Raw genomic sequence first — 13525 nt, 5'->3', positions numbered from 1 at the left:
GGGGCTCTCAGGATTTGCAGCTGGCACCATGTGCTTCCCGGGCAGGAGGCAGCAATCCACAGCACTCAAATACTTGAGCTCCACCATCTTTGAGGCCCCTTTTTCTTAAGCAACTGAATGCACACATCCCATGCAGGCCAGTGCTTCCTTCTCGTTTCTGGTCTGGTCTTTCCTGGCTCAGTGGCCTCCCTGGAAAATGGTGCTATTCCCACTTCTCACTGCCTTTTACCTGACAGCCCCTCCTAATCCCCCTGGAGAGGGGCTGTTTCTCACATTCCATCTGCCCCTTTTTCATAAGAATGATCAAATCGTATCACACAACAGAGATACCTCTGATTTCAGTTGAAGCTATGAAATGTTAGGCTGGTCACCCAAAGTTAACTCATCACCTCATTTCTCCTTCCATTCCTCTTTCCCTCATCATCTGATGATCAGACAGATTTTAGTGTCCTTGTAATTACTGAATGAGAAGATAGTGCAAAGTATAAAGAACAGTGGCATCACAGATGATGAAACTACTCAGTATGCAATTTACACACTGAAGTATATAGTAGAATGTTGTTCTTTGCATTACATTTTATGATCAGCCAATGGAAACAACACCAACTGAAGTCAAAAGGAAATAAAGATTCAACTAATTAAATACTGTAATTCACAAAAAATTTAGAAAGTGAGAGGGAGACAAAAAAAATGAAGAAGGAAATGAAAAAAATTGAGTCAATCTTTCCTCTTAAAATTTAGCTGGGAAACTGGAGAGAAGTCATAATCATTTTGGTGCAATTACGTATTCCACTGGGAGAGTCAGTAGAAAACATAGCCTCAGGCTCCAAAATGACTTGAAAGATGCAAAAAAGGGAGAAGCAAGATTATTCAGGATTATTGTCAGCTATGACAAGAGCCAAGGAAGTATAAATAATTTTAGAAGATGAAAGAAAAACACAGCTTATAGCAATTTAATTAACAATTTAAATCTGGCCTGCATTTCCAGCACTTTTCTGAAGCCCAAAGAACAACAGGTAGTAGTGAATAGCAATATCAGATTTTAACTTTATTTTCTTAGAATAAAAGAAATCGTAAGATGGTAAGGTACAGCAGAGAGTGAAGGGAGAAAGAACAAAAGTTTCTCGAGGGGCTGGGGATTTAGCTCAGCAGCATAAGCACCTGCCTTGCAAGCAGGCAGTCGTGAGTTCGATCCCCGGTACCGGTAAAAACGAAAAAGACAAAAAAAAAAAAAAGTTTCTTGAGACATTTCACGACATGCCCGCATCACTCACCGTGGAAGCTGGCTTGGCGGGCACCGCCTGTATGCTACACATCGAGGAGGAAGACACCACCTCTACCACAGGGACTGGGGCAGCAGCCTTCGATTTCTGGAGAAAGAAAGAAGCCAGTACTGTGAATAACTTCAGAAATAGCTGGTTAATAAGACAGTACCGATAAACTGGCATGACACTCTGAAATTACACGTTATGAGCACGATTCTCTTGAATGCCTGAAGATTGTCAAAACATATTAAAGTCTTCAACTATCATTATTTCAACTTGGAGACTGTTTCTACAACTGCAGAGGTGAGAACAATGCTACTACCTAGAACTCTAGGGTTGATACGAAGCTTATTAAGTGAGATAACACACAAGATGTGCTATGCACAATACCTGGGTATACTGTCAATTCCACACATTTGAGAAATTATTGTTTTAATTTGTATTATTTTATTTATATTAAATGTCATAATATGTAAAAGTAAAATGTATTTATTATGTAATACAATATTAAACAAATATATATATATATCACACTGCAAATTAGAAATAGCTATGTATGAATGAATTCAAAGTTGCACTTTTGTTCCAGCTGTTCTCAGGACTAACAGCATCAGAACTACCAGGGAACTTGCTAGAAAACAGATTCTACCCAGTGTAATAAAGTAGAAATTCTAGAGATAGAATCCTGCAAGTCATGTTTTAATAAACTTTCCAGGTAATCCAAGTGCATGCTAAAGTTGAACCAATATACTATCTTAGCAGAGGAATAAAAAATGAAATTGTTTTAAATTCAGTTATTTTCAAAAGCCTGTCCTACACGCAAGGTACCCAGCATATGATCGACAGGGTGTGACCTCCTCTTTTAAAGAACTTATTGCCCATTTAATGCTACATGTTAATGTTAGAGATGAAAGACTAATAAATCTAAAACTTGCTTCAAATGCTTTAACAGGGATATATAAAAACACCCACAGCCCATGGCCCTTGTAGAAGTCGCCTTAATACAGACTAGAAGGGTGGTATGCTTAAGGGAGGGAAAAGCAGGAGATAAAGAAAGGCCATATTTCAACAGAACCTTAGAAGAGTAAGACTTCAGTTGCCCCAGAGTTAGGAGGAAAGTTTGTTTCAGGCAAAAGAATCTGAGTAAGAAAAACCTTGGTGATACCCATGTTTGTCACTGAGTGATGCAAAGAGCCTGATTGGCAGGGACTGAAGCTGGAACATTCCAGAAAGCTTTAGTGGGAACTTTTGTTTTGTAGGGAATAGGAAACTCCAGGTGGAGGGCAGGGGAATGATGTGATCACAACAGGCTTCAGAAAGAATCATTCTGGTGACCATGAATGATGGGGGAGAAAGAAATTGAAAAAACCACTGAGATCCCGAGGGCAGAGGTGACAGCAACTTCAGTGGTGTCCATGGCAGAAGCAGAAATAGACAGGAAAGCACGGATCTGAGGCCTTCCCTGAAGGAATAACTGCAGGACTCCAGTTGCAAGAATATCAGGCTTAGCATGGGGAAAGAAAACACTTCCAGAAAAAGATAAGGCAAAAACTGCGTGTCTAAAAGACGGCACAAAGGGCTTCTCAGCCAACTCCATGTTAAAATAGTTTTGATTTCACAGAGTTTAAGATTAAAAAAACATAAAAATCTCTCAAAACCAGAGATTCACATTTCCAGAAACATACTTCTGTTTTTTCAGTTGGCTTAGATTGTTTCTCTTTATGTTTAGCACGGTCAAAGTCTTCTGAAAGTTCATCAATGAGTTCTGATTCACTCAGGAGCTGTAACATAAGAAACACTGTATATTATGAAGTAACTGTTTTTACTTTGGAAAAGCATGTTTTCCTAGAGTAATATTTTCCTGGTTAACATGTATCAGGCCATATTTTAGGATCTAAAACCAGAATCTAACTTATACAGGGCCTATTTTTCATTTATCAATGCAAGATGAAAATGTCAGGAAACAAGCAAGGAATACTGAATAAATCAGCAGTACTACAAAAAGCATGGTTTGTTTAATTACAAGTTTTCTTGGTATTTTAACTACAGAAGAATTCTCTTCGAATAAATTGATTATTATATGACTTGCTTTCTTAGTAACTTTCTTTGCTTAATAAATCAGAAAAAAACCCAGGTCATGTATTTTTTTCTGATGCTGCTGTGTATTTCTGATGGAAATGTTCTAATTTCCTCCATCTTTCAGGGGATGTGGTACTCTTAGCTTGGGTTGTAAGTAGATGAAATTCTGTAAGTACTAACAATCTCATCGAAGAGCTCTGTCAGCGTCAGCTCCCAATGTTCAGTGGGGGTGTCCTAGAAACTCACAGCCTACTAATAATTTAATAACAAATAATCATTGGAATATATCAAGAGGAGCCAAAGATATCAGTCAAATGTCACCATCAAAAGTTTTCCCTCTCAACATGAAGGTGGTCTTAGGTCTCCGTTGCAAAGTCTGATCTGTCTAAAGTATCATAAAAAACAAAACATTTTTTTTCCAACCTTAGGTTTTTCTTCAGGCTCTGGCAATAGTGGTTTTCCATCTTTATCCTGTAAGCAAAATTGAAAAGTCATTGGAAATAAAACTGAGAATTTTGCTTATATTTTCCATTGCATTTGGTTTTGAGAATTCCAGGATATAAGATCAGATATATGCTTGTTTTTCTTATATTTGAGTACATTTATGATTTAGATTTAGTTTTTATAAAGCATTAGAACGAGCTGAGCTATGAAAATCAAGACCAAATATGATGCACATTTATTTCCCATTAGAAGTTGCTGATGAAACAGAAACAAGATTACAAGTTTGAGCCCAGCTCGAGTAACAGCAAATCAGGAAGATCATGTCTCCAAAACAGATATAAATAAAAAAGGAATAGGAATGTGGTCAGTCTGGAGGGTCTGCACTTCATCCACAGTACCACAAAATTAAAAAGAAAAACAAAGAAGTTACAGAAAAAGCTGTTTGCTACTTGTTAGGGCAGTGCAATAATAATTTTTATAAATGATCTTTGAGGAATAAAAGTGTAACCACATAATGGAAAAATGTTTTTAAAGTCTTAATTCTCCAACTCAGGGTGAAAAGATATATATCACACTTATCATTTTTGTAATCAATACTACTTAGCATTTTTAAGTATGAAGTTTCACAATTTAGAAGATTTCAAAAAATGAAAAATTTTCAGATGTAGATATGTATGAATCACTGCTAATTTCTATCTCACATTTATATGTATTTCCAAAGATAAATCAGATATGTAATGATAGTCCACCATTCTCACCATAAATCAGAACGGCACAACTACCTCAATACTGAGGATATTACTAAGGAACTGTACATTTACAAATGGAGGTTTAGAAGATTTAGGGTACTTTTTATTCATATTACAGTTAGAAAAAACATTATTTCTAAACTGTCCTTAGGCTGTAAGGGTCAGAGTCAAGTGCTGTGCGTAGTAAAAGACTTGAATTTGTGGGAATGTTACCGAAAACATGGTCACACTCAGGAAGCCAGGCAAGGACAAACCACTGCATAACAGCAGAGGAGAAAAAGGGCTCAGGGCTTTCAGAATTAACAACTGAGCAAGCACAGACTTGTCATTAAGCAAATAGCACACAGACAAAACAAAGCACGCCGCCAAGGAGCAGGAAGTGCGCGGTTGCTAGGCTGACTGTACCGTGGCTGGTTTTAGCCTGTATTCAGATGGCACTGTTTCCTCATCCTCACCACACTTCTTTAGTTTTTCTTCTTTAGCTTTTGCCTAATGAAAATGGAAATAAAAAGCAAGTAGTTGGATAATGCATGTAAAATGAGATGGTATCACATGCCCTGTGTCTTCCCCAGAACACCAAATCAGATCCTGGAATCCAGAAGAGCTCCAGAAACTATGAAGCCCAAGGCCATGGTGAGCAGCTAGAATCAGGGCAGCAGAGGAGACAGTACAAGAGGGAGTCACCCAGCCAGTCTTCGGTCTGCTTTATTCAGCTGTAAAATGTGACTCTAACAATCCTCACCAAGCTTACTGGATCACTAGAGAAAAGTAAAGAAAGGATCCTTGGAAGATAGAGAGCACTGGGTGGAAGTTAGCTGCAGTTATTGTAATAGCCTTTATCTGCCTGAGTCAATGAGGCAGTTATCTAAAGCGTGGAGAGCGCGCACAATGGACTCTCATACCCAGTTCAGAGATGGCAGAAGCATCTCATCACAGATCTTGGCTGATGCATAAACTGGTGCAAACCTTTAAAAAAAGACTTCCTTCACTATTGCCAGGGCTTCGCTATTTACTGAACCATGAACAACTGTTTATATTACAAATTAAAGTGTAGTTGCAGCATAGATTACAGACTTAGAGGACATAACATTTGCAGTTTAATGTACTGGTGAGTAGGGACATATTCTATAATATGTAATAATCAGTATCTGTATAAAGCCATGACTTTAATTCACAAACCAAGGGGAAGTCTCCTAACTCCATCCACTGTTTCTATGTACTTGTCACTCATGACTGCATTTCCTGCTTGATTCATTAGGTGATTAATTTTTAAAATTTATTAGGCACTTCTAGTAAGTTTCTACTTTAAGGTCTGGAATTGTAGCTTTATTTTCTGTGGGAACCCTCATTAAGGGATAAAAGGTTTCTGTTCAACTGTCCAGTTTTATTCCAGTGCAGCATATGGGGAAGTTTTATTAGGTAGTATTACCCTCGGTTTCAGGGATTTGTATATAAGGTCTTTTTGGCCATAAAGCCTTCATGAACAGCCAGGGCCACCTATATAGTGAGACTGCCTTTCTCACTACACTCTGGGCTGCGGATGGACAGCGGGAAGTGTGGGCTCCTAAACCTCTGCTTTTCCTTTGATTCTAATATTTCTGAAATATCTGTCTTACCAATTTCACACTATGGGCATTGGGAAAAAGGTCTATCAAACTGAAATAACATTGGGTGATGTAACTCCACCTAAAAATGGGAGGGGACTCTCAGTAAACATTATTATACAATAAACATTTAATTTATGTTATGATACACTGCAATATAAAAATTCATCAGGCACGGGTCTCTTCTTTGGAGTATGACACTTTTCTTAGAGCTCTCTGGAGCAGTGAATCTGCCCGAGTTTGGTACTGGACCCCTGAGTGCCAGCAAATGTTAGCAATTTTATCAAAACCTCAGACTACATTTTCAGGTTGTAAAGACCCACCATCAAGGACTGTGAATTTAGTTCAAGAATCTAAAGAACTAAAAGATAGCCCCAAGGAATATTTATGTTTTGGACAGATTAAAAGAGAAAACTAGAATGCCCTATAAGTGTGCAAAAGGAGCTCTTTTTGCTAGAATTTTAGTTTGCTGCTGTTCCACACTTTCCTAGAGGAAACAGGAATACATTTCCCACTCACCTCCAAACCAGTTACGCATACTACTTTATAAGTTCTTTTTATGTCACTTTTAACATCTACTCATCTGGTTTTAGTTGCTGTAAGATTCCTTTTGCCCTGGGATTTATATTATGCTTATATCTTTCCTGTCCACATTTACTGCCTTATAAAATCACTGTGTTTGTAAAAATCCTAAGGCAAAAGTGTAATTCATTCCTGTGTAGCCTTAGGGTAGTGAAACCACCACTTAATCCAGTCTCCCAAGCAAGTCCCCCGAGTTCTGTCAGGACCATCTTTTCCTTGCGATGTTGCGGAGTCTATGTGACTACTTAAAGTACACTTTGCAAGGTGTACCAGTCATGGTTCCCTTTCTTCCCAATACATTACTTGAAAGACAGGGACTGCCTCTCCTGCTCCCTGGTGTTCTCTGTCATGAAGGTTGTTGTACCACACTGTGGCCAGGGAGCCCTCCAAGGAAGTAGAAGACAGAAACTGTCCCATCGTAGACCAGCTCTGGGGAACGATTCCTGAGTCAGTGATGATGACGACTTAGAACAGGAAGTGACATCAGAGGCAGGGGCATTGTGACAGGCACCTGCCAGCTTCCCTTCCCTGAGCTGATAGGGTTATTTCTTCCTCCCCTAAGACATGACCTGTTGGGAACTGGCAACTCTTCTTTCCCTCTCTTTTTCCTCAGAGAATCAAGTTGAAAAATTCTACCAAAACTATAATCTAATAGCAAGGCCCTCCCAGAGCAGAGACAAGTGGTGTTGGCTCAGAACTCTTGCTGGAGTCTCAAAGGCTGGCGAGATAAACACTCACGGGGACCACACTCTGCATGTGCAGGAGCCCTCTGGTGAGGAGTTCTTGTTGATTTTATTCTCATTTGAGACAAATTCTTCAACATCTTCCCCTATAGAAATGTAAGGATTTTCCCAACCTTTCATAATCTCCCTCCTTGTAAAGAGATTTGCTTAGAACCCTTCAGAAAATGCAAATTAATGATTTCTGTGAAAGCAAACAGATCTCGCTCTTTCTCACAGTCTGCTGTTATCTTGTTTAGTCAGGTACTATTTAAGCTTTGAGAGAGGACATTATACTCATCTCAAATATACACTCAAATAACTCTCCTGGTTCCTAACTACCAGTAATAAATGCTTAAATGAACCAGATCTCAAACCAAGGCCAAATGAAAAGTAGCTCATTTTTAAGTCCCAATAAAATGAAACCCATGCAAGAATTTTAAACATATGCAAAGCATCCAGTTTTGTACAGGCTAATAAGCTGCGTCTATCAGCTCCAAAGTCAGTACCTCATCGACTTCCTTAAGAGAGCTGAGGTCGAGCTCAGGTTCCGGTTCCCGGGTACCCAGTGAAGCTGACAGGGCCTCAACTGCTTGATCACTCATAGCATCCTGTTAAAAGTGAGAAATTTTGGGTGTGAAAACAAGAAAATCTCTCCTGAGCCCATGTAATCTATTTCTTCTTTGTGAAATACACGTTTTAAAGATAAAAGATGAATTGTGGATTGGGAAAATACTTAGGAAGGCAATTTTTTGAAATCTAAGCGAAAGAGAGGAAGGAAAAAGAACTTACCAGTGAGTTAAAGTTGTGGCTGGGACACGTTGCTATAATAAGAGCCCTTTCCAGGGTTTCCTTCACCTCTTATTTTGCAGGTCAGAAGTATAACTACACAAATTATTATATTAATATAAAATATCCTTATCAAAATAAAGCTGCAGGTAGTGAACTTTCACTGTCCTGTGAAAACGTGTCTCTCCAAGTGTGTCTCCAAGCTCTGCCCTTCAGCAAACCAGAAATGCTCAGAAAGCAGGGAAACCTGAAGTGGGCCTGGTCGCCGCTGTCTTCTCCGGAGCCACAATGGCTCATGGTGGAAGGAACTCCTTCTCTTAGGGTGTGGCGCTCACCCGTTCCCCCAGTCAGCCAGATAAAAATGAATTCTCCATTCTGGGAGAGCAGATGCAGAAGCAGCTCTGATAGAAACTGTCCTTTGCATTATCTGGACTCTGTCAACCAGCCCAGAGTTGCAGAATGGACTGAATGGAAGTCTTAACTCTTGGCGCCTCAGGACTTAGGAGAAGGAAGGCAGTTGACTGTGGTTAAGAGAGTGGGCAGAAAAAGTGACAGTGATATCCCTCTAATGATATATGTGGCTCAAAATCAAGCTGAAGAATTTATGTCCAGTGAGTGCAATTCTGTTTTCTGCTCCTCTGTGTATTGTAATGGTGAGATGGACTTGGATCACAACCAAGAAGCCTGCACAAAACTCATTCACGAGGATTTACAGAAGCTCACAGGCTTGTCCGGAAAGAGGATCAAACAGCCTCATCGGCTTCTACACAGAGCTGGGGGAGGAAACCTGCTCCTCACTATGCGAAACGCCCTCCTAGGGTTATTCTGAATAAGCAAGAGCAAGGTCAGGTGGACCATGGTTATTTTCAAAGAAGAAATTATTAGCTGAGCACAATGACTCATGACTATAAACCCAATGCTCTAGGAGCCTGAGGCAAGAGGATTGAGAGTTCAAGCCCACCCTGGGTAAATTAGTGACTTAGTGAGACATTATATCAAAATTTCAAAAGAGGCTAGAATATAGCTCAATGCTATATAGCTCAGTGCAAAGGCCCGTGGTTCAATTCTCAGTACTGGAGGAAAACAGAAAAAGCAACCAAAAGAAATGATCGGTACCTCCTCTACTTTTCGTTTTTTCTCCTGGGGGGGAGCAGCACTTCCGATTACTCTAGCAGACTGAGCTTTTAAAACTTCCCCCGTAGATCTCTGAAGAATGAAACACAAATGATCAGGTTTACAGTCGAGGGAAATTTAACAACCAGAACTAAAACATTCTACTGAATTCTTCTTAACAGCACTAGGAACAATACCTGTTTGTCAGTTTTCTCTCCGCCAGCAGTAGGGGAACTGCAGGTGAAGTCAGATGACAAAGCGGCTATAGCATCATCATCAGTCCCCATGGGTTCCTAAAGAAACACGCAGCAGGGTCCTAACTTATAGGAGTCATTCAAGTCAGAGAAGAGATGGCAAAATCAACAAAAGAAGAAAGTATTTTTGCATTCCTTCACTATCAAATGAGATATATGAATGGAATAACTCAGATCAAAGCTCATATTTGCAAAGAAATTGGTGTTCAATTTTCCTCTTCAACTCTTTAAAAATTACATGGTAGGATATATGCATTCTATTGTTACTAATCTTCTGATTTATTGTTATTGTTAATACTTTCTTGGCTCTATTCTCCCGCCTCTAAAAAAAGCTACACAGGAGGAGAAACAAAACTAATATGACGTCACACCATCTTCCTTCTCTGAACAGACAAAAACACCATCTGGTTTAGAAATGAGTTTAGTCATGATCCCCAACACAGAAATGGTAGCCCTCTTATCCCAACCAAAGATAAAGACAACACTGATTTGTATATTAGGAGCCCTTTGGGTAAACTCACCGATGAGTCTGGAAGAGGCCCTGTGACACCTTTTTTCTGAAAGAAATATTAATTAGATGAGGTTGAGAAGGCAAAATGTATCCCTAGTGTTTGATGGACAGAGCTGTGTCCTCCTCCAGGTTTATATGTTATAACTCTTAATACCTCAGAATGAGGCCTGATTTGGACACAGGGTCTTTGCAGAAGTAACCAAATAGACGAGAGGTGGGCTGTAATCCAATATGACTGACTTCGTTATGAAAAGGAATAGACACAGAGAAATGCACTGAAAGGAGGTGATATAAAGAAACCCAGGGGCTGGGGATTTAGCTCAGCGGCATAAGCGCCTGCCTTACAAGCAGGCAGTCGTGAGTTCAATCCCTGGTACCGATAAAAATGAAAAAGACCAAAAAAGAAACCCAGCAAATGACCATCAATAAGAGTAATGACCATCAAGTAAAGAGGTGTACAAAAGAGAACTTTCTGTGACAGCCATCAGCAGGAAGCAATCCTGCTGACAATGACTCTGGATGTCTAGCCTCCAGAATTGTGAGACAATCAATTTCTATTGTCTAAGCTGCACAGTCTGTACTGGGTACTTTGTTATGACATCACTAGCAAACTAATACATACAGAGAGCTTGTTGGTAATGACCATCTCATATGCCCTATTATATCCATTATACGCCCTGTAGAGTTTCATATGCCCTGTTAGATCTAAAATGTTCCTCTAAAGACTCATATGTCTGGAGGATGATGGTGGAATTTTTTCTTCAGTGGACTCACCCACTGATGAATTTAGTCACTGAATGAGCTATTTAGCAATGAGACCTGGTTGGAGGTGGGTCACTGTGGGGGGTGTGACTTGGAAGCCTGTATATCTCCCTCCCAAGCTCTCCCTCTTGCTCTCTACTTCCTGGCTGCCGTGGTTCAACCAGCTGTCCTCTGCCTTGGTCTTTCTACCATGTCATTTCTGCTGGGGAGGAAGGTGACTATGGACTCTCTCTTCTTTTAAGTTGTGGGTATCAGATATTTTATTCCAGTGACAGGAAAGTGAGTAAGAAAGGCCGATATCCAAAATTGTCCAGAGCTTAGAAAACCAGGATGCTAACAGAAATCCATAGTAAACATTAGGCTCACGAGGTTTCTGTTGGGAACAAGGACATCACTGGAAGTTGGACAAAAGCCATGTGTGTAACACTCTGACAGAAAATTAGTCTGTATTTTGCTCATGTACTGAGACTGCAGAAGACTGAATTAAGGACAGTAAACTAATTGATCTGGTGAAGTAAATTTCAAAGTAGCCCAATGTTTAGGCTGTCACACGAGTACTGCTAGCTAGCTTTAACCAGATCTACAGTGAAAAAACAGGAACAAACAGTAGAGTACAATGATTTAAAAAAGTCTGGAGTTTTGCCAGAAAGGAAGTATCTGAAATGGTACAAAGGAAAGTATACATGTTAAAAAGATCAGCATTTTAAAAAACCCACATCATTATATCAGGACAATTAAAAAAAGATGCCTTAAAGTAGAATCTTTGGAATGAGCAAAAGCCAGTGCACCACAGGCTCAAAAATTTAAAGCTTTCATTTGAGAAAAGGTTCTCTGGCAAGTGAGAGTGAAGCTAAAAGTGCAATGGAAAATCCAGGAAGTTGGAGATGCCAGGAATGTGGAACATTTGCTGAGAAAAGTTGCAGGGAGTGATCAGGGCCAAGTAGGCTGCCAAGCAATGCCATAGGGCTAGGATTGCTCAAGCCCTTTGGAGCTCAAATCCCACCACAATCTCTCCTGGATATTAAATATGGAGCCTCAGGATTTAATGTTTGCCCTGCTGGGTTTCGGTCTTTCTTTGGTTTTATTTCTGTCTGTCTACCCCTATATGCCTCCTTTCTGGAATGGGAATGTTTACTCTGCCACTGGATATTTGAAAATGTTTTTCTTTTTGATTTTTACAAGGACTCACACATAAGAGTTTGCCTTGCGTCTTGAGAATCTGGACTTGAACTTTTCAGCAATATTGGAATTTTTAAGACTTTGGCAATCTTAAAAAAGGTCTTAATGCATTCTACATAATGAGACTGACATGAGCCTTGTGGCAGCAAGACAGAATGTTATTTAAAATGTCTCCCCAAAAGCCTTGTGTGTTTTGAGGGTGACTGGATCATGGGGGTACTATACCCACCAGGGCATTCATCCAGTGATTTGTACAGTAGCTGAATGCGACATCTGGAGGTCGGGTGTGGTTAGACTAAGACATGTCCCATTACATTTTCTAAATTTTAAAAACTGTGAAGATATTCATCACATTCCATAAAGGAAAGAGTGAAATAAAAGTAACTGATTACTTACAGCCAAAAGTTCCCTGTATTTTGGAGGAATTGTGATCTCCCTTTTACCCAGTTCCTCAATGTAGGTAGAATACATTGGATCCTGGAAAAAATTATACATATAGGGATATTAAGTAACTAATAAACTGAGAATATTATACTCATGTTTGAAAGATATATTCCATTATTAACTTTGAAACTAATGAGATGTACTATAAATCATTAAAGATTTGATATTTTTAAAACTCAGAAGATCTACGTTTACGAAAGTATCCATGTTTAGTTAGCTTAACTTCGATAATGCTAGGAAATACTTAAAATACTATACTACATTTGAATTTCATATAAAAAATCTATTTTTTCAATATCTAATGTTTCTAAGTACATTCAAAAATTAGCAGCATAACTAATTTCTGTATAACAACATACAGCTTTACCAGATTTTTAGTGATTTCTTACCTGTGTCTACAAAAGTAAAGTTAGTAACATAATTAATTTCTATATAACCCAGTGTACAGATTTATCAGATTTTTAGTGATTTCTTATGCAATGTCTCAGAAAGCAAATTCATAAAGCCATGAATAGTTTTGTTTTGTTTCATTTTGGTGTTTTTGGTACTGGGAATTGAACCCGTGGCCTTGTTCTTGCCAGGCAGGTACTGTGCCATTGAACCATATCCCTGGTCCAACAAAATCACAGATAAGAGTGAATGTCTCCCGTTTGGCCCTCTCCAATGTGGTTCCCTTTCCTTGTAACCCAGAGATAAACACCACCCTGAATTTTATCATTTCCATCCATTTGAAGTTTATCATATTTTAAAAAAATTGTTACATATGTAAGTATTCATATATAACATTCTTTTGCAAATCAAATTTTATATAAATATCATATATATATATATAATTCTGTATTTATCTTAACAGATATTATAATGTAACCATGTTAAAACACAAGCAATCCATTTTCAGCACTACAAAGCACTGCCTATTATCCTGTCATCTGCTGAACAAAATTGTTTCCCAGTGTTTGACCAGTTTTTATCACTCTTTGTACATTAGGGCAAGACTCTCTCTCAAAGTGTATGCCGACTAAAGGAGACAC

The 13525-nt window shown here is 39.0% G+C and overlaps 1 protein-coding gene across 14 annotated transcripts in view; it reads right to left on the bottom strand.

The window, feature by feature from the left end:
* The window catches only part of Cast (calpastatin), a 119683-nt gene that overhangs the window by 26129 nt on the left and 80029 nt on the right, over positions 1-13525 (bottom strand). For all 14 annotated transcript variants that reach the window (XM_063245391.1, XM_063245394.1, XM_063245392.1 and 11 more), the window contains 9 exons: positions 12447-12527; positions 10120-10155; positions 9542-9637; positions 9348-9437; positions 7952-8053; positions 4943-5026; positions 3768-3815; positions 2951-3046; positions 1275-1370 (listed from right to left, as the gene is read on the bottom strand). In XM_063245391.1, the coding sequence (XP_063101461.1) occupies positions 1275-1370; positions 2951-3046; positions 3768-3815; positions 4943-5026; positions 7952-8053; positions 9348-9437; positions 9542-9637; positions 10120-10155; positions 12447-12527 (729 nt within the window). The remainder of the gene's footprint in view (positions 1-1274; positions 1371-2950; positions 3047-3767; positions 3816-4942; positions 5027-7951; positions 8054-9347; positions 9438-9541; positions 9638-10119; positions 10156-12446; positions 12528-13525) is intronic.

The sequence above is a fragment of the Cavia porcellus genome, unplaced genomic scaffold, assembly GCF_034190915.1.
Source record: "Cavia porcellus strain 051 isolate PalLab524CR breed Dunkin Hartley unplaced genomic scaffold, mCavPor4.1 scaffold_2, whole genome shotgun sequence".
NCBI classification, from domain to species: domain Eukaryota; kingdom Metazoa; phylum Chordata; class Mammalia; order Rodentia; family Caviidae; genus Cavia; species Cavia porcellus.
Note: the sequence above shows the minus strand (reverse complement) of the source record. Positions and strands in the feature narration are given on the sequence as shown.